This window comes from Miniopterus natalensis, chromosome 15 (genome assembly GCF_054644295.1).
Source record: "Miniopterus natalensis isolate mMinNat1 chromosome 15, mMinNat1.hap1, whole genome shotgun sequence".
Classification (NCBI taxonomy): Eukaryota; Metazoa; Chordata; class Mammalia; order Chiroptera; family Miniopteridae; genus Miniopterus; species Miniopterus natalensis.
The window spans coordinates 1,974,225-2,001,595 of NC_142095.1; the positions used below are offsets into that span (position 1 = coordinate 1,974,225).

General features: G+C 58.8%; 1 protein-coding gene across 1 annotated transcript in view; it reads left to right on the forward strand.

The window, feature by feature from the left end:
- The window catches only part of ITPR1 (inositol 1,4,5-trisphosphate receptor type 1), a 180,086-nt gene that overhangs the window by 114,355 nt on the left and 38,360 nt on the right, over positions 1–27,371 (forward strand). The window contains exons 40-42 of the mRNA XM_087824685.1: positions 10,040–10,172; positions 12,305–12,495; positions 26,276–26,456. Of these exons, the coding sequence (XP_087680811.1) occupies positions 10,040–10,172; positions 12,305–12,495; positions 26,276–26,456 (505 nt within the window). The remainder of the gene's footprint in view (positions 1–10,039; positions 10,173–12,304; positions 12,496–26,275; positions 26,457–27,371) is intronic.

Here is a 27,371-nt window from a genome sequence, read left to right on the forward strand (position 1 = left end):
GTGTAGAAAGGAGAAGTACACGGGGTCACGAGAATGTGTCACCGGGGGACTTCTGAGCAGGGAGGCCACGTGAACATTGAGCCACGTTTCTAAACCGCACTGTGCTAACCCAGGAGAGGACTCCGATTCCGACGCCAGCCTCGTGACAGGAGCCGCTCCGTTTCACGCGGGTGCCTTTGGAGAGGGCCGGGTGTCACCGCGTGTGTGCCGTGGCTCCGTGGCTCCGTGGCCAGGCTGCCTTTGTACGTGTTGGAGGCGAGATCGCGTTTCGTCACCGTCACCTGGGACCATGACCGCCCCAGAGCCCCTGGGTCCAGCTGGCAGCCTCTGCTTCTCGCTCGGCCCGAAGCAGCCGGGGACGTCGCACTGGCCGCGGCCCCGGCCCCCGCCCGCCTGAGCAGCGATGCGGGGAGAGGAGAGGAGCGGGGAGCTGCTCCGTGTCGCCGTCAGGGGGCGCCCCCGCGCCGCCCAAGCCCGGCGGCCGTGTCCTACTTTCACACTGCTGCGAACGGCTGGCTTGGGCACCTGCCAGCGCTCGGCGGCAGTTACATAAGAGCATCTTTTTCCTGGAATTTAGGCTTCCTGCTGATGTGTGACCTTCAGCCGCAACTGCCAATAAACGCAGGGGCTGTTTACTGTCACACACTGGCAGCGGGGACCGGCGGCTCCACTCGGGCACGCTGGGCTGGGCAGGGCCCGGGACGCGGCCCCTCGCCCCCCCTTAGTGCCGGGTCGGTCCACAGTGGCTGAAGTTATGTAACTGAGTCAGTGAGAATGCGTTTTTATTTAAAAATGAACTCCGCCGTTGAGTTCTGCTGGGCTCGCCCTGCGAGATCCAGGTGAAGCTGAGTCACTTTGGCTGCTTGTTTTGTTCCTAAGAGCAAACGTCAGGAGTAAAGGGCATCGTGTTAGCGGACGCGGATGTACCGCTGCTCTGCGAAAGTGCCGGGTGGCTTCTGTTCTCGCTCCGTTTTCTTAAAAGTGCCCTGTGCGCTCCGTGTGGGGTTTCCAGGGCCCAGCGACACTCTCGCCAGCCCCGTCAGTGTTCCTCGGCTCCCTCCCCTGAGGTCATGAGTCGGCGACTGATTCAGGGGGTTAGAGGTTCCCTTTGCCGGGCTGATAACTGATCTTGAAGACATTTCCTGAGCTGCATTCCACTTCTGCTGGGGTGGCCCGGGTGGGAGAGAGCTTATTTTAAAGGAAAATTCTAGAAGCCCAGAGGTCGCAGAGGAAATCACATTGAAGACAGTAGAAAACTAAGGGTATTTCCATGTCTGCTGGCCTGTGGCGGCACACGTGGGAGGGAGGGAGGGATGGACGGATGGATGAACGGATGGATGGGCGTTCGAGGGAGGGGGGGTGGGTATGAGTGGGTGCAGATGTCATACACCAGAAATAGTAACCCCAGGAAGTCTCTGGCCTTCTTTTTATCTGAGGTCGACGAAGTGTAATTTATCTCACAGTAGAAATTCACCCCGTGGTAAACGTTAAGCACTTTACGTGTTGGAAGTGAGTGCTTTGGGGTCTCGTGGGCACATATCCAGTTACTGCTCAGGTGCCACAGTCGTGACACCCCCGTGGCCTCACCAGGAGGACCGTGGGATCTTGTGACTTGAGATTCACTTTCATTTCTACTTTGAAGCCAGTCATTTGAAATCTTTTTTCTGTTAAGTTTGATTTTGCCCGCCTTGTCCAAAAGCATGGGTCACAGGCGGCCTTCGAGGAGGCATTAGGGGCAGGAGTGGTTGCCGGGGTCAGAGCCAGGCAACATTCGGTCGTTGCCGGTTGCCCCAGTGGAGGGGTCAGCACCTGGGGTGGCCCGAGGTGAGAGACATTCAGACGCGCCCGTTGTCTCAAGAACGTCCGCGTTAGTGTGTGGTCATCGGGAATGACCTTTTTTGTAAAAAAAAAAACAAACATCAATAATAAAAACGTGCTGAGAAAATCACTCGGTTCATTTACTAAACGTGACCATTTGCTTTGGGTGCTGCGCGTTGTAGTTATACAGCTATGGCCTGATGTGAACACAGCTTACGAGTGTGTTTATGTTTCTCAAAACTGCAACTTGCTGCTGTAAAATCAGCTTATCCTCAGGGAAACGGCAGAAGTCCTCACAGGAGGAAGCGCAAGTAAAAAGGCCGTTGGGTTGTGTGTGTTGTGTGTGTGTTTTTACCAAGTTACATGCCAGGCGCGTGTGGCCCGCGCCACCGGCGTGGTGTGTCCTCGCGGTCATAGCTGGAGCTGGCCCGCTGGGTGTCGCAAAATGGAGTTTGCCCACAGTGGGCCAAGCCTCACGTGACGTGTGAGCGGGCAGGGGTCCTGATGGCTGCCCGCGCGTCTCCTGGAACTCCGGTCAGGAGGCGGGAGCCCAGGGCCCTGGCCGGCTCGGGTGGCACGGAGAGCCCGGGCCCGCGCCAGCCCTGCTCCCACGGCGGGTCCAGGCCTCCCGGTGTTTGCGTCCTGCTCCGCGAGTGGGCGGCATTGAACGTGGTCCTTCCGTTTCGAGAGTGATCCCTGAAGGGGCAGATTGGTCGGCCTGTCGTCTCCACCCTTCGTGAAATGTTCAAGGAAGGAAGATAATCTGTTTACGTTTCGTTTTTGTTTTAAAAATTTGCTGAGCTTAGAAACAAGCCTGACAGCGGTTTGGGAGGCGTTGGGGTATCCGTGCCCATCCTAAAACGTGCCGGAAACGCCCGGTCTCTGAGTGACTGAGGAACTGGGACCCCTCTAGAGGACGTCAGGATGCCTCTTCGGACAGAGACACCTCAGACGAGAGGAAAGAAAGACACCAGTTCTCGGCCCGTCTTCTCCGCCTCCCGGAGCCTCCGTGCTGACCGGCAGGGACCGGGGGCAGCTCTGGGGGCTCCTGCAGCAAACCTGAGCCTGGAACCCTTTGTCCTGATCAGCCAGCGCCCGTGTGAGGACCGGTGTAGGCCCGCAGCCAACGCCAATAGTCGGAGACACTTTTCCATCTCTCTCTGAAAGGCACAGGCAGGTGCCCCGATTCTGTGTTGTTTCTGCCCTGAGGGCAAATAGCACAAATGTTTGCTCAGTTTTAGCTCTCTGGCCAAAGCGCGCCGAGCGTGAGGGTGGGGCTCGGGCGCATCCTCGGATGGTGGTGATACTCACGTCACAGCCCCCCGTCCTTGCTGCACTCTGCGCCCCCCCCCCCCGGAAGCCAAGGCTCGGAGGGGAACGTTGTCCCGAGGCTGGTGGGGTGGCTGTCCCGTCTGAGGGCCCTTCTGTCCACAGTGGGCGAGCGGCGCTCCGTCCGCAGATCGTTGTCCTTGGTAAACCGGTTGAATCTTGTGCTTAAAGCATCCCCTGTATCTTCACTTCATTTTCTGTTACCTGTTTGGAATAGAAAAAAAAAGTCACTAGGCGAGAGCATTTTTTCCCACCTTGGGGGCCAGACCACTGGACCAGTTGGTTGAGCTGCGCCAATGGCACCTCGTCTCTCTCACAGCCCTGTCCCCAGGCTGCCAGCCCGGCCCTGCTCGCCACCCGCAGCACCCTGGCCTCAGGGCGTGGCCTGTCGCCGGAGCTCCTCAGAAGGAGGCCAAGGTCGCTCTGTTGAGCCGGGAGCCTTGGCCTCTTTCCAGGGCCCAGACTACACCTTGAACCAGCCAGGCATGCCCGGTGCACGACCTCGGTCCAGCGAGGCCCGGGTGGGACCTGCGGTTGTACCTGACAGTTTCCTGCTCCGGGCACACCCTCCGGGGGACAGATTAGGACCGCCGTCCTCACACGGAGCCGCGGGCCTTTCTCCAGCCCCGCGCACCCCCTCACCCCTGCCCTTGGTCTCCCTCGGGGCCCCTTCTGGTCTCGTGAATGGTTTGGAAACAATGAAATCGAGGGGGTGTCGTGGCCTGGCAGGAGTAGGGCCAGGGACCCAAGTCCACGGAGCTCCTGAGGGAGGTGCCGGGCGGGTAGCCCTGCGCTCAGGAGCCTGCTTTTCTCCTCCCAGAGGCGGCGCAGCTGAGGCCTCACCTCGAGAACAGGCACAGGGTGCGGGACTGGGAGACCGGGACGTGCATGCACCCGGAGAGGCTGTGTGGGAGGGGGAGGGGGAAGGGGAGGGGGAGGGGGAGGGGTCACGGCCCTAGGCCCCCGGGGTGGCCGCCCCGAGGCCCCTCTTGCCGGCACCACCCTGGCTCCCGCCGGCGCCTCCCTGGCTGTGTGCTGCTAGCTCTGTGGATGGACCTCCTTCCTTAAAGACACTTGCGTCTTGGTTGTGGGGAGTCTGCTTTGTTTCTTTGTTTTAAATGTTTCCCCGTCTCAGGCCATGGTCTCTCCCAGGACAGACACTTTCAGGTCCATTTAACAGAGAAAGTGTCTCCCCTGGATGCTGAAGCCCCTCCTTGGTGGGCACCAGGCCCTCGCTGTGCCTCCGCGTATGTCCCTCGGTGTCCGTCTCTGGGCGTCTCCGGCCCGTCGCACGCACCACCGCTACTAACCTGCTCTCTCTTGCTCCCACCCAGCTGCCTCAAGCCCCGGATGCCGAGAACTCCACGGAGGTGGGTGCCCCCCCCCCCCGTGTCTGGGGTGCCAGCAAACACGGATGTCTCTCAGCCGTCCTGGCTGAGTGTCTGGTTGTCGTGGAGACGTGTCTGTCCAGCAGCAGGAGCGAGGGGAGGGAGGCAGCCTGCGGCCTGGCCGGGAACCGAGGTGGCTCTTGGGATAGAAGATCAGTCCCGAGGAGCTGGGGGTAAACCAAGGCCCCTGCAGGTGACGGCGGTGGCTCCGGAGGCTGTCCCACAGCACCGCCGTCCCAGCCCTGAGTGTTCGGGGGAGACTGGGGGGTGCAGCCCCGTCTGTCCTTGAAACACACTCGGGGTCCCGTGCAGAGACCTTGCGGGTCTCGGTCTGGGTCTGAAGGTGTAGGTTTGGAGGGAGCTGCTCACAGACTCGGTCTCCCGGGCGCTGTGCTCTCGGTGCACCCACCCTCGCTCCGTGAGGGGCTGGATTAGCGAGGGCGGCAGAGCCACAGGGGAGCTGTTTTGGGAGGCATGTGATCGAGGATCAACCTCTACCAGAAACTGCCCTGAGAGCCCCGTGTGGAGGGCGCCCAGGGGAGGGGTCCGAGGCTCCTGATGAAACGCCCGCAGGGCCCGGCTGCCGCAGGCGGCTCCCTGACCAGCGGGGCCCCGTGTCCTCATCGGAGCTCTCGGCTGGGAGCAGCTGGTGGGCTGGGAACAGCCATGCTCCGTGTCCGTGTCCGTGTCCGTGTCCGCTCGGCGTGGCTCGTGGACGTTCGCACGCATGCGCCGTGCGGGGGTGCCTGTCTGCGCTGCGAGGACCTGCTCGGTTGAGCTGCATTATGCAAAAGTGCATAATACAGAACGTTCATCATCTTTGCAAAAAAGAATGTTGGCGGAACATTCACGTGTCTGCTCGTTTTCACAGCACCCTGGGGTGGGGGGGGGTGGGCGGTAAGCATTGTCCCCTGGGGGGGAGCAGGGACAGCCCTGTCCTCCTGCGTGCGAGTCTTGGCTGGCTGTGAGCTCTCCGTGTGCGTTCGCGGCTGATGCTAAGGACGGTAGTGGCTCCCTGCTGTGCACTTAACACGGAATTTCTGCGTGTTTAGCAGGAGGCCGAACCCAGCCCACCCCTGAGGCAACTGGAAGACCATAAAAGGGTACGTAGTCTCCAGCGTGGGGGCTCCCTCGGCCAAGCCCTGTGACTTAAAGACCTCGTTTCTGGTGGCTGCTGTTAAAACGTGACTCGGCCAGGACAGTCCCCGGCCACTTACCTGTCAGACTCACCTGTTCCCCCTGCTCCCCGCTGCTCCCAGCACTGAGCCCCTCCCGAGACAGTGACCGTGTCAGCTGTCCAGGTCCCCTCTTCTTCCTCCGCTGGATTTCTACTTAGGTGCAGGTGTTAAAATGATTTTCTCTGTGGGTAACATGATCATTATGGGTAATTGATAATAAAGTATAAAGACAGAAATGTTCCTGATGGCGCCACCCCGCTGCGGAAGCGGCCTGCGATTGGCTGTTTTCTCCTTGCACAGGTGAGGGTGTCTCCCAGCTCACACAAGGTCACCTGTCACTGTCACTGTTCATGCACAACTTTCGGTCCCTGGGTTTGTTCACGTCAGAGTACCTTGGAGTGTTTTCTTTGAAAGTCAGCAGCGGCCTAAAGTCCCAAATTTCACGCGTGGTTTGTAATTTTCCCTTTCGACGGGAAATGAACGAGGGGGTGTGTCTGTGGATAGATTCCTGGGGGTGGAATCGCTAGGCCAGGGGGTAGACACTCCCTCCAGGTGTCGACTGCGCCCCTCTAGCCGATTTCTAGGAGGCTGGCTGTGCCCCCAGCAAGCTGCCCACTCAGCTCCCGTTTTCAGGAGATACCCAGATGTCCCGGTTTTCTGAGCGCTCGCCGGCGACACAGCCTTCGTCCCCATGTCACAGATAAGGAAACCGAGACTTGAAGAGGCTGGGCAGTGAGCCCTTCCCTCCAGCATCCTGCGCGTCCTGCGGTTCAGGGACCCAGGACGCCCGGCGTTCAAGTATTTTCCGTCCCTGCCTGTCCTGGGTCTTGGAAGTAGCTGGTCTCTGGTGCCCCAGGTTCCCAGAACACGCAGCCTTGAGTGCCGCCCGAGCGCGTGAGCTGTGGCCTGAGAGCAGGTTTGGTCTCCCCTTGCCAAGCCCCCCCTGCGTGATTTGGGGCGAGCTTTTTCAGCGCCCTGGGTCTCAGTTTCTTCCCCCGTAAAATGGGGGTGGTAGCCGTGTCCATCTCTCAGGACTGTCCGGGGACTGTGCCCACGAAGGGCCCAGCACAGCGGCAGGACCACGATAAGGGATGTTAACTAGCGTCAGCTATCGTCGCCTTGCAGACAGGCGTTCGGTTTCGTGGTAGGTGACAGGCGTAGGAAGAGGAGGGCGATTCTCAGCGGTGCCGACGGAGGTGTGGAAGCTCACGCGGACACCGGTCTTTCCCGAGGCCCAGGGTTTTACGTGGCTGGCACCTGGGAGCCAAAGGCCACTTTCGCCTCTTTGCGTGAGGCTGTACTAGCACCGCGGGGCCCGTTCCCCGCACAGCTCCTCGGCCGCCAGCTCCATTGACAGAAGCGAAACTCGCCTGAGCCCAGCTGCAGGCAGGGGCTCGGCCTCCTGGCTCCAGGTCACCGAGCTCACGGGACACTTGGTGCGAGGGCCCTCTCCCCTCCTCTGTCTCACGTAGTAATGTGCGGGGTTTCTTACCGGAGCCCCACTCCTGGTGCTCGTGTGCCCACCGAGGTGTAAACGGGGGAAACGCGCCCTTGGGGGGGGGGACGTCAGCGGGGAGTCGGGTCCCTTCTCCCGCAGGTTCCCGGGAGGGCAGCGTCCTGCGGCTGAGCCGTGGGCACTGAGGCGGCTCGGGAGGCTCCCTCCGCGGGTCTCCGCTCCCCGAGTTCCTCCCCGGCCCAGGAAGGCGGCCTCCCTGGGAACCTGTCCCTCGCGCAGCTTCTGATCGCGCGCCCACAGTCCTGTCGCCTTTCCCTAAACGTCTCGGTCTGTCCCTTTCAGGAAAGGAACACATCTCACTTCACTGTTTTTAAAAAATCCCCACGTTCTGTTTTTTTCTGTTGTTGTTGCTGTTTGTTTATTTACTTGTTTGGTTGTGGAGAGAAGGTGAGATAAATACGTCCCAAGACCTTGTCATTAAGAGGGGAAAGTAAAGGTGTGTGGGGTGGGACGTGCACGTGGCGTTTCCCCCGTGAAGAGCACGGTTCATCGTATCCCCCCAGGGGGCCGAGCGGCCGTGGCCGTCAGTTGCTGTGGTAACCGCGAGGCTGCTCTGCGGAAGGAGAGGCGGCGAGCGCGGAGAGCCCCCTGTAGCTCGGGTCTGGTCCCCAGGCTGTGCGCATGGGAGGTCGCTGCTCCCGGAGTCGGGGTGTTCCCGAGGTCGCGTGTTCCTTCTCTCCCGCCTGCTTCCATTGGCAAAGTGACCCCGGTCTTGCCAGGGACCCTCGACACCTGCGGCTCCACCCCCTGGGGAGCTGTGGTGCTGAGGGCCTGGGGGGGGGGTCCCCACAGGCTGTGTGTGGGGCCTGGCAGCCACCCTGCCTGTGACCGTTCAGCCCTGTGACCTTCGAGACCCTTGACACAAGGGCTGTGCTGGCCGCCTGCTCCGGCCACAGCCTCCGGGCCCCAGCCCAGCCCGCCCGCCCCCCGACGGGCCCTCCCGGGCCAGAGGGGTCCCGGTGCGGAGCCGGCGGCTCTGCTGCCCAGCTCCCTGTCGTGGGAGCGCAAAGTCAGTATCTTAGAAAGACCGTCGCCTAGAGGCGTCGCCAGGTGGGAAGCAGGAGGTGGCATTTAACCTCCTTAAGTCGGGGCCATCGCGGAGGTGACCTTTTTCTGCCTCAGTGGGCCGTCTTGGCCGTTCTTTTGAAATCTCTGTTGCTCTTACGACGCCATCCCCTTGAGTCCGCGTGCTCTCGGTGACGGGAGCGTGGACGGGTTCGTGCCGGTGCCAGAGACCCGAGCACCAGCAAGCTTGATCGCTAGACCAACGTGTGATTTTCTGAGCCGTTCAGAAATATTGCACTAAAAGCAACTTATTTTAAAAGCACTTGAAAACCTCCCAGAGAACTCCCCCCTCGGAAGCACTCGGAGTTTTGAGCTTGCCGCCGGTCGGGGCAGGAAATGAGTTCCGTGAGCTAATGGAAGCCGCTGCGATGGGAGCCGTTTGTGGGCAGAGTGGAGATGAGTTTATTCCCTGAAACTTCATTTAAAAAGCAGTGTCTCTCCCCTGCTTCTTTCTCTCCTGTGCTCCCGTCTGTTTGTCCCAGAGCCTGTGGCCAGCATTAGGCACCAACAAAGGAGAAAACCTGTGTGGCCCTGAGACCTTCCCCGGGCACCCCCGGCCTCCCCACCTCCCTCGGGCACCCGTCCCCCTCCCGTCCGCTCCCTCCCGGCTCGTTTTGCAAACTCCCCGCTTGAAGCCTCCAGACCTATTCTCGGAGCTTGTTAGCAAATCCCTTTGAATTCTCCTGACTCACGTTGAAGCCGCAGGTCCCTCAGAGCCCCGGGTCTCTCTGAGACCTGCTGTGTGTCAGCACCTCTCCCTGCCAGACTTCTCGCCCGCCTCCCGCTGACGCACGAGCTCTGTCCTTGGGAGGGAGTCGGGCGCCGCGCACCCTCGGCTTTTAGAAGCTTGCAGGCCGGGAGGCGACCTGGGTCCCTCCGTGACTGCTGCTCGGCAGCGAGCGCCCCAGGAGTAGAGAAAACATCCAAGGTCTGTAAGGTCTGTTTTCCGGCGGGAGTTGGGCACCGTTACAATGGCCCCCGTCCAGAAGTCCTTCGATGTTCATATTCTTAGCGCTTTTCATTCTGGAAACGTCCAAACGCATGCAAAAGGCGTCAGAAGAGATTCAAGAAGCCTCTTTCAAAACAGCTGCGCCCACCGTCAGCACTTGCCCGCTCTCGCCTCAGTCACACCCTCCCTGCCCCCTGCTCCGCCCCGATGGTGCCCGTGAGATGCCGTCTCTCCCGCGAGGCGGGCTTTCCCATTGACGTCGGCCGCCCGCCACGCATTCATTTTCTGTAGCACAGTTTCCCCCCACCGCTTGGTCGTCGCCTGTTTCTGTGCGAAGGCTTCCTTTCCGCTCATCACTTCATCACACGCCCTTACTCGGATGTCGCCCTGTTTTCCCAGGGTCCTGGGAATAAACCCTGGGCTTCAGTGACGTGTTCAGATCACTCTGCAGAAGGGGAACCTGTACATTTTCAATTACCGGCTTACCCTGAAGGGACTTCTGGGTGGTTTTTGTTACTGTTAGTCGCCCTTCAGAGTTAATGTTCGGACTTGATCACTGTGGGAGAGAGTCCTCCGATGCTTAATATTCTAGACGCTCCCTTGTTTACAATCTGGTTTCCTGAGAGACTAGCGAAGGAGTTCACCATAGAGTTTCCAGATGCTTCTATCAATCGTTGGGTTTTTGCCCGAGTGAAACTGTGCCAGTCATGCCCAGTCCCCCTGTGCGTCTTGACTGTCGGTCGCTCGGTTATGCATGAAATTCAGAACCTGATGTCACTGTCCTGTTTGAATTAAGGGCGAGGCGCTCAGGCAGATTTTGGTCAACCGTTACTATGGAAACGTCAGACCGTCCGGAAGAAGAGAGAGCCTCACTAGCTTCGGCAACGGCCCGCTGTCGCCGGGAGGACCCAGCAAGCCCGGGGGCGGAGGTAGGCCGCGTGGCGCGGATGGGCTGCCCGTGGGAGCTGAGTGTGCCACGGCGGGTCACCCGACCCGCCCTGGTCGATGACTTCGGGGTGCGAGTGTGTTTTTGAGCGACGTGTTTTGCCTCTGGTCTGTCATCAAATTGATGTCTCAAAACATTTGCCTGCAGTTAGACACTGGCTGAGCCTCGCAGCCCTCTTTCCCACGGAGGGACCCTCTCGGTGACGTTTGAATGACTCGGGGAACTTGGTTTTATTGCGTGTTTTCTTATGGCCATGCGGACGCAAGTTTCCCCTAAAAGGACAGTTTGCAATGAGGACGGCAAAGGTACCATTTCCCACATGGAGGCTTAGTGCCAAGGGCTCACCTGGCATTTTGCATCCTTTCCGTGGTTGTCTCCTTCAGGTGACCCTGTGTGGCAGGACTGTCGTCATCCCGTTGAACAGGGGAAAGGGAGGTGGTCAGTGACGGGCCTGTAGTTTGAACCCAATTTATCTAATTCTAACACCCGTCCATGTGCCTCCCCAAACTCTTATGGGAGTTTACCCCAAAAATCCCTACATGGAAATCTTCAACAGAGATCCTTAAAAGGGTTCCCATGCCAGGAGAGAAAGTGGCAGGGACCTGAACCCAGCCATGGGCGTTGGTTCTGGCTTTAAGGGGGCAAGGAGCTCAGTGCTCGAGCTCAGATGTGTCGCCCCAGCCCTTGTCCTGTGATGACTCCTGGCGGGCTCTCCGGGGAGCACAGAGACACTCGACTGCTCCCCCAGCAACTGCTGGAGGGACCTTGGGCTTCCCAGCAGAGGCGACCTCGCAGCAGGTCTGCCCGGCTCAGGGAGCACGTAGCCCTTGTAGACCTGCCTCGGTCCAGGGCTCTCCCGTCCTCCCCAGACAGGCCCTTAGCTTTTCACCCCAAAGTTCCCAGCAGTTCTCAAGCACAGTTTCCTCACACCTCTCAAAACGATTTCCCGTTACCCTCTGTGGTGAGGTCTTTCAACAAATAGGGGAGGCCCCCGAGGCAGTGGGCAGTGTGGCAGAGACAGACTCCGCCATCAGGAGACGCTGCAGGGAGACGCTCAGCCCACCGTGCCCTGGAGACCGTGGGTCTGGGTCAGGGGTGGGGAATTTTTTATTTTATTTTTTGCCAAGGGCCATTTGGATATTTATAACACCATTCGAGGGCCACACAAAATTACCAACTTAAAAATTAGCTATAAAAAAAGCTCCTAGATGTACTGAATTTCGAGTCCTGCCTGCGGTTGCCTTGGCAGGGCCAGACCAAACGATTTCACAGGCCGTACACGGCCTGCAGGCTGGTTCCCCACCCCTGGTCTGGATAGTCAAGGGCAGGAGGTGGCGGCATTGGAACCGGGCTCACAGGGAAGCACTGAGATGGTTTTCAGTCTTCTACCATCGATCGGCCCCGCTCCCCACATACAGTGTTCTTGCCAATAACAGACAGACTTTCCAAACACAGCATCTGTTCCCTAAAGGGTGTAGCCTCTCTTCTTACATGTGTTCATCTCCCCTGAAGGTCCCCAAGAATGGGAACTTCGTTGGTTTTGTGCATGCCCCCTCCCCAGCTCCTGGCTCCACAGCGGGCACTCAGTAGATAGTTAATGAACGGATGGATGGATGGATGGATGGATGGATGGATGGATGGATGGACGGATGAATGAATGAATGAATGAATGAATGAACAGACAAATTTTGTGAGAGTGAGTTTGGGGCCAGGATGAATTTGCCAGAAGGAGGGCTGAAGTGGTTAGGGGCTGTTTTTTCTTGGGAGTGTTCTAAGAAGTGTTTAAGTTTGGTTTGTCTCTTAAAGTCAAAGCAGCTAATAATTCAGCCCCAAGTCATTGTATGTTAACGTAAGGGAGAGTCCTGGCTGGAAAAGCACTGTTTTTCCGTCTTACCTGCCTGCGTTCAAATACCATCTCCGCAACTTACAAGTGGGTGTCCTCGGACCAGGGACTTCCTCCCTGTGCTGAGTCAGTACCTGGTTATTAGAACTGCTAAGAATGAAAAGAGACAAAACCTTTGAAATGTTGAGTGCGTGAAGCGCTGGTACAGAGCGACGTGTGACCACTGCCGGCCGCTGACTGTGGCTAATACGAACAACGCTCCGTCTCCCCAGGGGGAGGCTCCGGGTCCGGCTCCGTGAGCAGGGGCGAGATGAGCCTGGCTGAGGTGCAGTGCCACCTGGACAAGGAGGGCGCCTCCAACCTGGTCATCGACCTCATCATGAACGCGTCCAGCGACCGAGTGTTCCACGAGAGCATCCTCCTGGCCATCGCCCTCCTGGAAGGAGGCAACACCACCATACAGGTAGGGAGGCGGCGTGGCAGAGACGCGGCACGGCCGGGCCCGGGGCGTCTGCGCCCGCGAGGCGCCGAGACTCTCGCGTGGGCAACGGCTCGTTCTTAGAGCACGACGTTCCCTTGTCCTGAAAAGTGAACTGTTGATACCTTGCGGCGGTCGTTCAGTCAGAATTCAGACTTGGCTCTAAAGCATGAGTTACGTTTACAAATGGATGAAATGCTGAGAGTGTGCAAAGGACATCGGCCCGGGACCCGGGCATGGCCGGTGCTCAGGGAGCGCCCGGGTAAAGCAGAGGCGGGGTGGTTTTATCCGCGATCGTAGAAGGTCCCCGCGAAGGTGACCCAGAGGAGCTCGGACGGCGCACGCTGCGTGGGTTTCCTTTCTGTACCTGTCGGCACGGCGGCTACTCCGCCTGTGCGTTCCTCTGCCCTCCGCCTGAGACGCCCGCGAAAAGCAAACCGCCCGCTTTGGACAAATAGGAAAAGGCCGGGCTGGTTCGTCGGAGACGAGGGGATGGTCTTGTGTTCGCCGGGCACGGTACATATTTAAAAAATAGTAAAAACTGGAATTCTTAGTAGAAGTCCTTAAAGGAGCAGTTTTGGTGAATTTTAATAATGTAGAGATGAGATCATTTTGATATAAAAGTGGTAATTAAAATTATTCCCGTAAGTGTCTTCCTGCCCCCCCTTGAGCCTCTCCTGCCTTCGCTGGCTCTGGAGAAGCGCTCGCTTGGCTGCGTGTGCCCACAGACACGCGCTGTGCCCACAGACACGCGCTGTGCCCACAGCCACACGCTGTGCCCACAGCCTTACTGAGGTCGCCTCAGCTCACCCTTAGTGTATGTGTGAGTGGACATGATATTCTCGGTCCTGAGTTTAAATTCGGTGAGCAGAGCGGCCGAGGGGTGGGAGGGACGGGAGGTGGCCTGGGGTTTGTATGTGGGGCAGGGCAGCCCTCCGGGGGCCTCGGGCTGTAAGGTAAGGACTGAAAGTCAGTCCGTGTAGGGCAGGTCCGTGGAGGAAAGCAGGCTCCAGAAGGAGAGGTCAGTTGTTAAGTTGACAACAATTCAGAGGCGGACTAGTGAGAGAGAGAGCCTGGCCTCCGGCCAGGTCCACGAGGGAATCCGCCGTCGCTTGGGTGTTTGCGGAGGGGCACAGGGAGCCTTTGGGCGCAGGCGGCAGTCTGCATCTTGGTCGGTACGTGCCTGTTTCAGACTCGGGGAGACGTGTGGTTAACCCTGGTGTGCTTTACTGCACCCACATTATACCTCAGTGGAAAAAAATGGGGGCGCAGAAGAGCCCGGAACCCAGTGGGGTCGGGGTGAGGGGCAGGATCTCCTGGTGAAGGCCCCAGCGCTCCCTGCTCGAGGCCGGGCCTGGGCCACCGGTGGGCAGGAAGGGCGGGGGGATGGCGCCCGGTCGGATGCCCGGGGCGGGGACGAGGCGGCCCGAGGGCCTGTGGGCGCTCGAGGCCTCGAGCCCGACGAGCCTCCGCGTGAAGACGCCGCGGGTTAACCAGGAAGCGCGGAGAGGGCGGCGGGGGCGGGCTGGCGAGGCGCCGCGGTTCTCACCGTGTACCCTGCTGCTGACGGCAGGCTCGCAGAAGCTGTTTTTCCTTCCAGTTCTTTATCTTGTAAAGTAATTATGAATATTAGTTTCATGTTTTCACACATTTATTACTCATATGCTCAGGCTCCAGATGAAATGCCACGGCGGAGCTCCAGCCTCCGGGGGGGAGCTGCCTCCTCTCCAGGGAGCCGTGCGCTCATCAGTGGGTGGGCCCGGCTGGGGGGCCTGTGCACCCTGCCCGGAGGGGGACACGGGGCTGAGGGCCTCTCTCCCCCCCCCCCGCCCTTCTCCCCGTCTCCCCCCTTCTGTGATCTGGGGGGGGTTGGAGGGGAGAAGCTGACCCTAACCCGTCACTTCGTTAGAGACCTGTGGTTCCAGGAAAATGTATTTCAGCCTCGAGCTGACTGAGATCCCCTTGGCTCCGAATGTGTCTTTCTCTGGAGAAAATGACGTCGAGCTTGGCTTGTCCAAGGCCAGTTGAGGACAGACTCCCTGAGCCCCAGGGGGGTGATTCAAAGCTGCGTCTCGCTTGTCTTGCTTTAGAGAAGCCGGTTCACGGTAGTCAATGACCAACTGGGAAGGTAGTGAGAGTCAGGCTGAGGCTGCGTGTGGCCATCAGTGATCACAGACAGGCCCACCCACCCCCGGTGGACAGGTGCCAGTTGTGTCTCACCCGCATCACTTCCTGTTCCCGTGACAGGCGACGTCGCAGGAAGGGAACTTGGTTTGTGGTCAGGTGGGCCTCCCGACTTCCATGTTTCACAGGGACAGGTGGCAGGAAGGGCCGTCCCTGGGGAGCTTCAGGGGTGCTCAGTGCTGGACCCCATGCTGTCTGTTGCGAACAGGGCAGCTCTCGGGGGGGCATTCACAGCAGCTTTGAATCAGGACTTTTTTTTTTTTTTTTCTTTTTTTTTTTTTTTAACAAATATTGGATATTTTCACATGAATTCTTAGAACCCAGTATCATTTGCTGGCTGGTTCCATTTACGAAGTCTTCTGTAGTTTGTGAAAATCATTATTGAAAATATGGTGATTGGACAAGTGACGGTACATCCATTCAGTGGAATACTACTCAGCAGTGAAAAGGAGTGAACTCTTGATAAATGCCATAATCTGGGGGCGTCTCAGAGGCCTCATGCAGAGTGACAGAAGCCAGTGTCAAAGGCTGCACGCTGTGTGGTCCTGTTTTTATGTCATTCTCAGAACAACAAGGCTGCAGGCAGAGCACAGGTTAGCATTTGCCAGAGTGGAGGTGGGGCGAGGATTTGACGCGAAAGAAATAGCACACACAATGGTTTTGGGTGATGACACTGCAGTGTGTCCTGCTTTTAGCCACACAAGTCTATACCTGTGTGAACATTTATAGAATTGTACACCAAAAAAGTCCATTTTACTGCATGATCGTTTGAAAAATTAAAGTAAAAACCACAGTGATGATGATGGTAACTAACATTCATTAAGTGGTTCCCATGGGCCAGGAACTACGTGGAAGGTGCTGCTCACAGTCTTCCCATCTCACCCCCACGACCTCCCTGCGAGGCCAGTGCCGTGGCTGCTCCCTTCCGCAGACAACGAAGCTGAAACACACGATCATTAAGGAACTTGCCCCAAAGCATACAAGTGACACGTAGCAGAGCCAGGGTTTGAACCGAGGCAGCTGGCTCCGCGGGCTCCTCGATGTAGTGACTTCATTCGTCAGGGTGATGGTAAGGGTCTGAGGAAAGCAACTTTCTCGTTGCACAGCAACTCTGTTAGCTCCAGAGACACAGGCGGGGGCGGGTCAGGGACGGGCTCCTGGCCCCAGAGCTCAGTAGACGAGACATTTCCCTGAGCTCTGTCTAGGGCGGCCTTTCACTCGAGCTGTCTCACTGGGTCTCCCAGTTACGTGAAGTGTGTGCTCCCATCACAGAGCCGAGGAAGCAGAGCTCAGTGAGGGCGGTAAGCCCGGGCTCCGCATCGCATCCCTCTTGTCCCCTCCTCCACGCTCCACTGTAGCTGTTGCAGAGGAACTGACCACCTCAAAACGCAACGGCTTAAAGCACTGGCTCTTCTGATACCTGCCACATTTCTGTGGGAGTGGGCTCAGCCGAGCGGTTCTTCTGCTCCGTGTGATCTTGGCTGGGGCTGCCGTCATCGGGGGCTTGGCTGAGCCCGAACAGCCAAGGTGGCCATTTGCGTGGCTTCGGCTCTCGGCGCTGGCTCTCAGACGAGAGCTGAGCTGGGTGGTCACCTTGGTTCTCCGTGTGGCCTCTCCCTGTGGTTTGGGCTTCCTAGAGCGTGGTGGCTGGAATCCAAGAAGCAGTGGTTCGAGAAGCAGGGAGTGGAAGCTACCAGTCCTTTTAAGTCCTGGGCTTGCAGTTCTTAGCACGATCCTTCTGCCACACTCTGTTGGTCAAAGCCAGTCCTGAGGCCAGCGCAGCTCCAGAGGGAGGGGAGGAAAGCTGCCCCTTGTTGCGAGGAGGGGATCCTGGGGCCACCTTTGGAGACTTGCTCCCCCACACCCCCATTAGAATTGACTGAGCACCTACCGTGGTTCAGTCAAGCCCCAAGTCGGGTGCTACAGACGCGGGAAAGAGAGACATCTCCGCAGAGGAGGCATGGTCCTCCCTGGAAGTCCAGCCCCATTTTGGCAGAAGCGTCGGCTCAAGTCCCTCCCCTTTTGGATGGTGTGTGAAAATTCAGCCCTGTCCCAAGGGCGAGGTCACCAGGGTCATTGCTCTTTAGTTCTGAACCTCACTGCCCAGACCTCGGAGGGTGCAGTTGGTGGGAATCCAAAGCTAAGACGTACGGCCTTGCTGGACACCTTCTCCTGAAACCTTGTCACCTGTGGTCACACCATCACCTGAAGCCCAGAAATGCCTAGATGCCGAATTGAGGATACTTCCCAGCCTGGCATAGTGGACTCCTGGGGACAGTGTCCCCAAATCTTCCAGCATCTTCTGTCCCCACCCTGGCTTCTCTGAGGGTGGTAACATGTGAGGATGGATGTTGCCTCCAAAATTCCTCCTACCTGGGGGCCCCCAGAGCAGCTCAGACTCCATGGCGAACCCTCTGCTTCTGGAACCAAGGGAGACGATGGTCCCACCACCCTCGGGCTCCCCCGGAATGGGTGACATGGGATCAAGCCTCTCTTTAAGGGCCACCCCTGCTGTGTCTCTCCCCACTCCTGTGCCATCCCCTTCCTGCCAGACCCCAGAGGATATCTTCCCTTTCTGCTCGATGTTTTGCAGCAAGTGGGAAGCTACGAAATAAGCATTTGCTTCTGCATTAATTTCTGGCACACACGGGGCTCGGCAAGCCTCGCGGCGCTAGCATATCCGTCCCGAGCCCTTGCCAGCTTCTGTGTTCCTTCCTCCTGAGACGCTCCCCCGACACCTGCAGGAAGGTCCCCGTTTCCCCTTCCCTGCGAGGGGCTGGAGCTGTCCCTGCCTGGGAACAGGAGGAGTCGGGTGTACGTTTGAACACGTTTAGCGTTTGGGCGTCTTTAACAAATGCAGATGTTTGGGGAGGTATGTGCTGAGATGACCACAGAGAACCTCCCAGCGAATTCAGGGGACTAGACACAAACTGGTTTTGGACTGACTGCTTCTAGCGGCAGGAGTGCAGAGCATGTTCCGTGTCAGATGGCTGCCCACGGCCTTTCCCGCGCCAAGTCTGGCCTCCAGACACACCCGGCGGGGGCCGCCTTCTCTGCACGTACGCAGCCCGCCTTGGCACAGGTGCGCAGCGCCGTCAGGAAACTGGCCCGCGGCTCGGCCCGAGAGCAGTCCCTGTCCGCGGCCCTGCCCTCCCCGCATGCTCCGTCTGTAGGCTGGCTGAGAGCTCAGCCCAAGGGCCGGCGTCAGACATGACATCTCCCGCCCCTTAGAGAAGTCACCCCAGCGGGGGAGGGGAGCACCCTGGCTCGCCCGCCTGTGACCCGGTGGGCGGAAAGGCCGCTCGGCTTCCCTTTTCTGGAAGCGAGGGCCAGCTGTGGGGAAGATCAGCCTCTGACAGGCAGTCACCCCCAGGACGAGGGGGAGGAAAGGCTGGTGTGTGAGGAGTTACGTAAAAGGGTGGTGTTCTTGGCAGGCCTGTCTGCAATGAGTCAGTCCTGCGTGGTGTTTTCTGACCCCGGGTCTTCTCCGTGTGGGAACGAGTGTAGCCAGCGGTGGAGTCAGAATGGCCTGGGGGGGTTGGGAGCCGCTGGCAGGAACATAAGAGGGAGGCAGGTGGCCCGGCCCCAGCAGGGCCCCCGGGGACTGTGCCCTTCAGCCGAGGCCCGAGGGGTCCCAGCAGCTAGCTGCAGCTGAGAGGTGGTGGCGGAGGGTCAGGCCCTCGGGGGGGGGGGGAGAGCCAGGAGGGGCGCTGTTTCCCTGGGTAGGAACGTGGCCTCCAAAGTGGAAACACCTGCCTCGGATCCCAGCTCCGCCCCGCCAGCTGGGTGACCTTGGGCTTCCTCGGGACAGCGTGCAACTCGGTCTTGTCCTTTGTGAAACGAGGGTTAGGAAATGAGTCCCTCCCTCGTGCGGTGGTCCAGGGCGTGAAACAGTAACGTGGGCAAAGCGCACCCCCACTCAGGCAGTCTTTGACCACCCAGGCTGGCTCCTGCCTGAGGTGCCCCCCTCGTGGGTCCTGCGATGTAGACACAGTGGCTCACAGCCCCGCCTCGTGCAGTGTCAGGGTCACAGAAAGACCTTAAAGTGGGGTGGTTACTTTTATTAATAAAAGGTTTATTATTTAAGAAAGGGCTTCATTCACCCTGGCCAGTGTGGCTCAGTGGTTAGAGCATCGGCCCGCAGACCGAAGGGTCACGGTTCGATTCCATTCAAGGGCATGTACCTCGGTTCTAGGTTTGATCCCCGGCCTGGTTGGGGTGCATATAGGTGGCAACGAGTCGATGTGTGTCTCACATCGATGTTTCTCTCTCCCTCTCTCTACCCCTCCTTTCTACTCTCTCTAAAAATCAATGGAAAAAAATACTCTCCAGTGTGGATTAACAACGCTAACAAAGAAATTACTGCAAGGACATCAGTGTGTTCACTGTGGTTCCTCCTCAGGTGGGTTCCGAGAGGCAGGGTCCAGCTGAGGTGGCCAAGGGGCCCGTGGGACCCGGGCCAGGCGGGGAGGGCTGGAGAGCTGGTCTAATGCTCCTTCTTGCCTGAGCAGCAGGCCCACCGGCCAGGCAGAGCACGTGCTGTGCCCAGGTCCCCGTGGGAGGAGCGTGGCTGGTCCAGGGCAGGTCTTGGGAGAATGTTCATCTCCTTCCTTCCTGCAGACCCACGAGCAGGAATTAGTTGCCAAGAGCAGATTCTTCAAAGGGACTCTCGGGTTTCCACGGTCTCCCAGCTCCCTAAAGAGCTGGAAACACAGAGAAGCCGTGAGCAGAGCCTGCGGCTCATTTTGCCCTGAGGCCTCCACGAGTCCGGGCCGTGCTCCTGTTGCTGCTCCGCGGGCCCAGCGCGAGGCCTGGGTCTGCCTCACTTTCCCGATGGCTCCGGGTGTGGAGAGCCTCCTGTGGCCTCCCGGCCCACAGGGCTTCTCCTCGCCGGGGAGCGGCGGTCAGTCGGGGCTCAGCTCGCTCCGGCTGGCCTTTCCCATCGGCCGCCGCCTGCTTTTGAAGCTGAAGTGCCATTGGAACAGCCACGCCGAGGCCTTCAGGTCGTCCTGCTGCTCTTGGGCTACGAGGGCAGAGTAGTAGCCGCGGCAAAGACCGAATAGCTCCCCGAAGCCTAAAATTTTATTTACTGTCTGGCCCTTTGCAGAACTTCTTTGCCAGCCCCTGTTTGCTGGATCTTTGCTCCCAGGTGTTAAGCTGCTTAAGGAAGGGAACCAGGACTTTCCCCGCCGTCCTGTGTTCCCCACCCCCAGGGTTAGCAATGACAGGTCCAGGTGAACGTCCCCAGGGGACTAGCACCCTGGGGCCACTTACTCAGCTAACGAATGGGAACTCGGAGAAAGGGGGGTCTCTGCCTTTTCTTTCCTTCCTGGGTAGGTCCTGCCATGACCTTCCTGCTGAGAGGGACACAGGATCTGAGAGGTCAGGTTACTTGCTCGGGGCCACGGAGCTAGCCGGTAGTGGGGTCGTGGCGTCAGGTTTGTTTCCTGCCCCAGCCTGAGCTCTTGGCTGGTCCACAGAGCTGCCTGCCTCCCGTACGAGAAGCCCCCACCAAGGCCCCTGGCACCAACACGCTCCCCCCTCCAGGGCCTGGCTTCTGGCTGTCGGGCAAATCAGAGTCCGTGCCTGTGCTCTTGGGTGTGCTTGCTGCTGGCTGCCCAGCGGAGGGCGCTCTGCCTTCGGGACGCGGCTGAGGCAGCTGGTGCGCTGGTCTTTGCTTTGGTTATGATATCGGCCTGTGAGCGACAGGAGGAAATCGTGAAAGACTCCTCCTCACCTGCCTGCCGCCTCACCTCCGGCCACTCCCGGTTCCCAGGCTGGACGGACGGACAGGGAGACTCTGCAGCGTCCTCTCCGTGGGACGGGGCGGCTTGTTGAATTAGGGCTCTCAGGAAAATGCGACGACGTTCCTGACGGTTGCGTTTCTTCCTCTGTCTAAAGAAGCAGGTGCCCTTGGACACGATGCCAGGCGCTCAGGTCTCAGCTTTTGCCCATTTTCCACCAAGGAGCTCAAGGTGCCGGATCCTCCCCACATTCAAGTCTTTAGCCAAAGAACCTGATGTTTTGGGGAAGGCAGAGAGAGGGACTTGTTACCCTTATAAAGGGCGCTTTCTAGGGCAGGCAGGGTGCTGGGTGCTAGGCTGCGCTGTCTGGACGAGGTGGGATAGCCCGGTTACAGATGAGGAAACCGAGTCTCGGGAGCCAGGGGTCCGCGCCGAAGTCACCGGTTAGCAGAGCTGAGACTGGAACCCGGATCTGCCTGCCTCAGAAATCTCGGGGCTGTGTGCCAGGCTGTCAGCCTGGCAGTTCACAGGCCACGTCGGGGAGCTGTGCGTGCCCATCGCCCCCACGCTGTGCCCGCTGACAGCGTCTCTCTCGCCATTTGACCCAGGAAGCAAGAGCTTGCTGCTTGGGGACCCCGTGAATCTTAAAAGCGGACGTATGAGCCACACAGTGGACGCAAAGGCAGTTTTATGTGACAGTGAGTTTTCCTTTAGTTTACGCTGGGGTCCCTTTCATGAGTGGTGTTCTCGGGTCGGGGGTGAACTTGTCCCTTAAGGAGCTGAGTTCCGCGTCTCCGAGTTTTCTGGAGGTCACGATGCAAACTCCTGTGCCGTTTCCAACGAGCGGTGCGCGTGTGAGTTGTGCGCCTGCCTTATATTTACAAGAGGAAGTATCCCGTTTAATTTTATTTTCACACCCGAAGCCCGGGCGTTGAGAACATGGTGTTTTAACACCCCCTCGGTTGTCAGCTGTGGAGCGGAGGTTGTACACTGTCACAGACAGCTTTCGGGGTAGATTTCCACGCTCGTTACCTGGCAGCATGGCAGCCAGGGGTCACGGTGATGCAATGGCTCCGCCGGGTCCCCACGGTCCTGCTGGAGAGGCAGACGGCATAGCTCCTGGGCCTCAGCTGGGAGATGCTGATGGGAGAGGCGGCCGACTCACCTGAGACGGGGCTCCGTGGGGACTGGGGTCCTGCCTGGATCTACGCATCCCTGTGTTGTTGACGGTCCACCTGGTGAGAAAGGAGGTCCCACAGTGGGGATGACAGTCACAGCGTCTCGCCGGGATCCCCTCCGAGCAGGGGCTGTGGTGTCACCCCTGTGACGCACTGAAACCACTGCGGTAGCCGGGAATGCTGGGTGGGGCTGCAGGTCCTCTCGGGCCAGCCCAGCACGGCCCTCGGGGCCTGTGGGACGAACCCTGTCCGTTGAAGACGTTTGCGCTCAAAACCCTTACATCATGGGCTTGAAAGTCCTCCCAGTCGAAGCCACACATTCTGAAATGAAAAAATTAAAAAAGGACCTTACCGAGACCAAGGGCATCGGGTTCTCCGGCACCTGTAACATTTCTGGAGGGATGCGGGAGAGGGACAGTTCCCATGGCAACAGTTTCTCAGAGACTGTTGTGGCATCAGTGTGTCAGACAAGATAACAGGGGCCCGGGTGCAGCAGCAGAGCCCATAAGCTCGCTCTCCTCCGAACCTTCCGGGGAAGATGCCCCCACGAGGCTCTGTGCAGAGGCCCCTGGGGTCAGGGTCGAGCCGGGCCGTGTCTGCCTTTCCCTCTGCACGGCGTCCGGGGGCCGTCCTGCCTCCAAGGAGGCCTCGGCAACCCACTGGGCTCTCACTTGTTAAAATAGGAAAAAGAACCAGTGAGGCCGGGAGGTGTTTGGAAACCGTCCGTTAGCTTTGCACATATGCTTTAAGAGCTCGGACTTCCCTTAGAAAACCCAAGAAGCCACTTTATGAATGGTTCTTGCTCTTGGGGGTTAATATTAATCCTGGCACCATCGGGGAATGTTCCAAACAAGCCACAGGATTCCCTGAGCTTCTGTTTGACAGCGAGAGAGGAGGTACTTTTTACACCTGAGGACTTGACCCTGAGGGTTCCCAACTTGGGCCATCACCCCAAATACTGGGTGCCCTTCGCTCGGAAACCTAGCCTGCTGTTTAAAGATGATCCCCAAAAGATTAGAGTCCACTGCCAGCCAGCCGGGGAAAACGCCGCAGAGAAAAACAAGGTCATGCGGCATTTTTGGGGGTAAGCACAGGAATCAACAAAGAGCTGTTACATAACTTCTATTTATATCCCCCGTGCTCGGTGTCTGCAGGCAGACAGGAGTCGCCGAGGAGGGATTTAATGAGCTCGCTGGCGTTGCTCACCTTCCTGAGCTGGTAGGAACCAGCCTGTTCTCAAACACGTCAGCAAGGGATCTGGCTGTGGGTGGGCGGCCGGGGTAGGTGGACGGGCTGGTTGCCATGGTGCCTTCCCGAGATCTCGCTCCCCCTTCCCTGGCTCCTTCCCTCCCCCTCTCTTGGCTCCTCTCCTTCCTTTTTGAATCTGTGGTTGTCCTTGTTTCTCTCACCTACTCATGATCCTCGGACCTGTCACCGGAAGCTGGACTCCTTCCTTCCCCGCAGACAGCCCCCCGTGTGGCTCCCACACGCCGGAAGGCTGTGGGTGGAGGTGCATCTCCCCAGCCTCCCCTTCCAGCCCCTCCGTCACGGGGACCTTCCTAGAAGTCCTTAATCTTACCTGGGAAACGCTGACTCCTCACTGTTGCATTGCCCCACACCCGGTGGATCCCACAGCCGGTGGGGCCGATGGGCTGCGCCCCAAAAAAGCGCTGCTGTGTCCCCCTGCATCCCCCTTGGTGCCTGGGCCGGGGCGGGGGGCCTGTCCAGCCCCTGGTGCACTGGGCCCCACGCCGGCTAGAGAAGGTGTGTGTCCCACAGCCGGAGTTCCCGGAGCTTGGGCAGCGCCTGTCACCTGAAGGCTGTACGTGGAAATTACTCAGCCTGGACTGTTTTTTTTAAGGACGTGGCTGCTCCGTCCAGTTCCCAGTAGGGAACCGGAACTGCTGTTCTGAGAATCGCCCGTGGCGCCCTGGGAGGGCCACCTGCGCCCTGGCTGGGCTGCTGGGCCCAGCCCTCGAGCATAGGTTTTTAAAGACGTGAGCTGGGAGGCGACAGTGACATGTTCTTAGAAAAGTAAAAGTCATTCGTGTGAGGACAGGCTTTAAAAAAAGAACAAAAATCCCAGAACCCACCCTGCCTTGCCCAGAATTGTGCAATCCTTAGCAGGAGCCTGTTCGGACCGTCGAGGGCTCACTGACTTCCCCTTAGTAACGGTTAGGCGTCTGCATGAGATATCCCCGGATTCCAGACGAGGCCGTAATTTCTTTTCCTCTGAGTAACCGGAGGGACTTTCCCTCTGGAGTGTTTCCAGGGAGTCGGCCTCAAGGTGGAAACACTGTTCTCAGTAGAAACTGCCAGCTCACGCGGTGCCCTGGGGGCGCCGAGGGCACCCGCACACCAGCTCGAGCCCCACCTCCGAGACCCTGATCGGTGGGCACAGCCGTGTGGACGCTTCAGCCACGAGCCGCCTCTTCAGAGAGACACCCACGCCCACGTTTCCCACGGCCCTCCGTGTTCCCGTGTGGGCGTGTCCAGGGCTCTCGAGGTTTCCACCCGTCTCTCATGTCTGGGTTTACACTTTCATCGGACGGGCTGTGACTGGACAGTCGGTCGGGCTGAGCAGAGGCCTGAGGGTGGCTGGGGCCTCCACCCGTCGCTGGGCTGGACTGTTAGCTGTTTGTTAGCGGTGTCCTTGCCCCCTGCCGGCCAGGGCGTATTTATTTTTCTTTGGATTTTATGGTTGAGTGGATTGGCCACAGCTCGGTTTGTTTGGTTTGGTTTGTTTTTTCCACTAAGGCATTTTATTTGCACGTATGTATTACATCCCTAGAAAAAGAACCCCAGGACTCTCCCTCCTGAGTGTGTTTGGCTTCTTGAGGGTCCGTGAAGCCCCCGAGGGTGTCCGTACGGTGAAACCTCGCCGACAGACGGCAGCAGGTGCTTCTGCCCTTTGTCTAGATCTTCAATTCGTGCATCGGACCTGGGGCAGTCACGCCACACTTGTTCCACCCGCCTGTGAGGGTCACCACAGTTTCCCCAGCCCAGGGTGGGGATGCTTCCCTTGGGGAGGGTGACCAAAGTCTCAAAGTTGTCCTGGTGGCGCCCCAGCCTGCTCCCCCCCGAGATCCCCGCTCCTGCTGGGCTGCACCCTGGACACAGCCCCTCCGCTCCGGCAGCCAGGACGGGTGCCGGCCGGCGGGCTCAGGGGGCCTGGGCTGCAGCGCTCCAGCTCTCCGGGCACGAAGCAGAGCTTTTTCGTCTCTCCCGTTTCATCGCGACATCATCTGCATACAATACTATCCCTAGATTTTAAGTGCACAGTTTGATCTGATTGGACGAATGTTTGTGCCGGTCCAGTTTGTTTTCTCTGGCCGCCCTAGCGCAGGACTTGCCCACTGGCGTGTGGGAGCCGTTGGAGGGGAAGAGACAGAACCAGGGAGCCCAGGGAGGGGCGGATCCCGTGTTGTGTTGGAAACAGCCGGAAGTGCGGAGGGACGGAGAGGGAGCGGAGACCGGGAGGTGCTCTGTGGGCGGGTGGCACAGTTGTTTGCCAGCGGAGCGCGCGGGCTGGTGGCCAGGAGGTCGGAGGGCGGAGCTGTACAGTGGCCGATGGAACCGTGGTGGCTGCGGAGTCCTGCCCCGGGGGCGGGGAGGACCTGGGAGAGTTAGGGGGCTTCCGGAAGCCGGTGGGATCTCAGTGTCTCCTGGGATTGCAAGCTGAGGGCTGCCTTCTGCGGGGAAGGGCCTTCCTTCCGAACGGGAAGGACACGAAATCGGCAGAGAGATCCAACCAGGAGAAGCCAGTGTCTTGTTTGGAGCTTTGCCTTGTTCTCCTGGAAATGGCCGTGTTGTATTTTTATGTAAATAACTCACAACAGTGCGGTGTCTGCAAAGGGGTGAAAAACAAACGGTCGTAAATGGAGTTGAGGCGCCATATTGCGTTTTTATATCAACAGCTCTGCCGTTGCTCGCAGCGGGTCCAAAAACAAACGTGTATCCCAGAGACGAACTACCTGTTGAGGCCCGAGCGTCTTTGCCTAAACACACTCACCTGTCCTTCAAGGCCTGACTGGAAAATCACCTCTTCCGTGAGGATTTTGGGCTCACGCCAGCCCAGCACCATCCTTGCCAGCACTGAACTCCTAGAATTGTCTGTGTAGCTCCTGGGGCGTTTTTACTTACACCTTTTAGTCTTACTGTGGACATGTCGTGCTCACCTGGTACGGAGGGAGCCCACGGGGACAGGTAGCCCCTCTTACTCATCTGCATATGGTCACAGGGCTGTGCAAAGAGGAGGGGCTGGTTATAGAAGCCCTTAAACAAGGGACTGGCCCTGCAATAATCACCAAAAATACATTTGGTCGCCACTGCTAGTGGCATCGTTTCATGTGTGTGTGGTGTGTAGGGGGCTGTTCTTGGTTGGCTAAAATCCAGCCACCACCCCTTGTGCTTCCCAAGCCTGTGTGACTGCCCCAGCGAGGACGTCCCACAGCCGGTAGCTTTAAAGGCTCTGCGGACAACCTCACGCCGCAGGATCCCGAGACGTTTGGAGCACAGAGCAGCGTTCAGCCCTGGTCCAACTCGGGCCGCCTGTGAGCTCGCGGGGCTGGCTCGGATCCCGAGAGGTTTTGGTGTCACGAGTGGGACTCGCTCACTGGCCCGGCCCGGTGCTGAGAGCCTGTGGGTTTCCCTCGGCAGCATTCCTTCTTCTGCCGGCTGACGGAAGATAAGAAGTCGGAGCGGTTCTTTAAGGTCTTCTACGACCGAATGAAGGTGGCCCAGCAGGAGATCAAGGCAACTGTGACAGTGAACACCAGTGACCTGGGGAACAAAAAGAGAGACGACGAGCTGGACAGGGACGCCCCGTCCCGGAAAAAAGGTAGGTGCCCCGGGCAGCCTTCCCGTCAGCCGGTCTGCGCAGCCGGGGGGCGCCCTTGCTCCCGTCAGCGCTCCCGTCACTTCCGGGCTCCACGCTGTGTGCACATTGGGCTCTCACAAGTAGGAGGTGAACCCACGAATGGTCCGCTTCTTCCTGCAGAACCCAAGCGGGATTCCTGCTGCTTTGGAGGTTCTTGTTTAATAAACTAACCCCCTTTCCTCCTGGTCAAACTCCAGGTTTCATTGGCAGGACATCCATTAATAACCCTTTTCTGTGATTTTCCATTTAATGTTAGAGGACGTTGAGGATGGTACATGCTTCAGAACGGGGGTGCCCGTCTTCCGTGGGTGCCCATCTTCCGCGGGCTGGCTCTCCCTCATTTTCTAAACTGCTTGCGTGTTTGTGAAGCTCTTGGTCCGTCGCCTCATTGGGGAGAAGCCGTACTTGAGAGTGGGTAGACCCAGGGTGTTGAGTCAGGGGCCTGCAGCAGGTTCGCGAACCACCCAGAGCATTGCTTTTTAAGGTGACAGCTGGGTTTCTCAGCCGCAGCACATCCGACATCTGGAGAACGTGGTGCCGTTGGGGCCAAGCCGTGCGTTGTAGGGTACTTAGCAGCAGGCGTGGCCTCCACGCAGCAGATGCCGGTGCCCACCCTCACGCCCAGTGCCTCCAGATATCGCAGACTGTCCCCTGGGTGGGACGAGTGCAGAATCACCGAGGTTGGCGCCCACTGGTCTGGGACAGGGAGGAAGGGGACCCGTTCACTACGCACCCCGGGGGCCGGGCACCGCTCCAAGCCCTTTACACGGGCCACTTCATTCAGAACTCCGGCCAGCCCTGTGAGGCAGATACAGTTGTCCCCATGTTACAGACGAGGGGACAGAGGCACCGAGATGGTAATGAACTTGCTCCTGT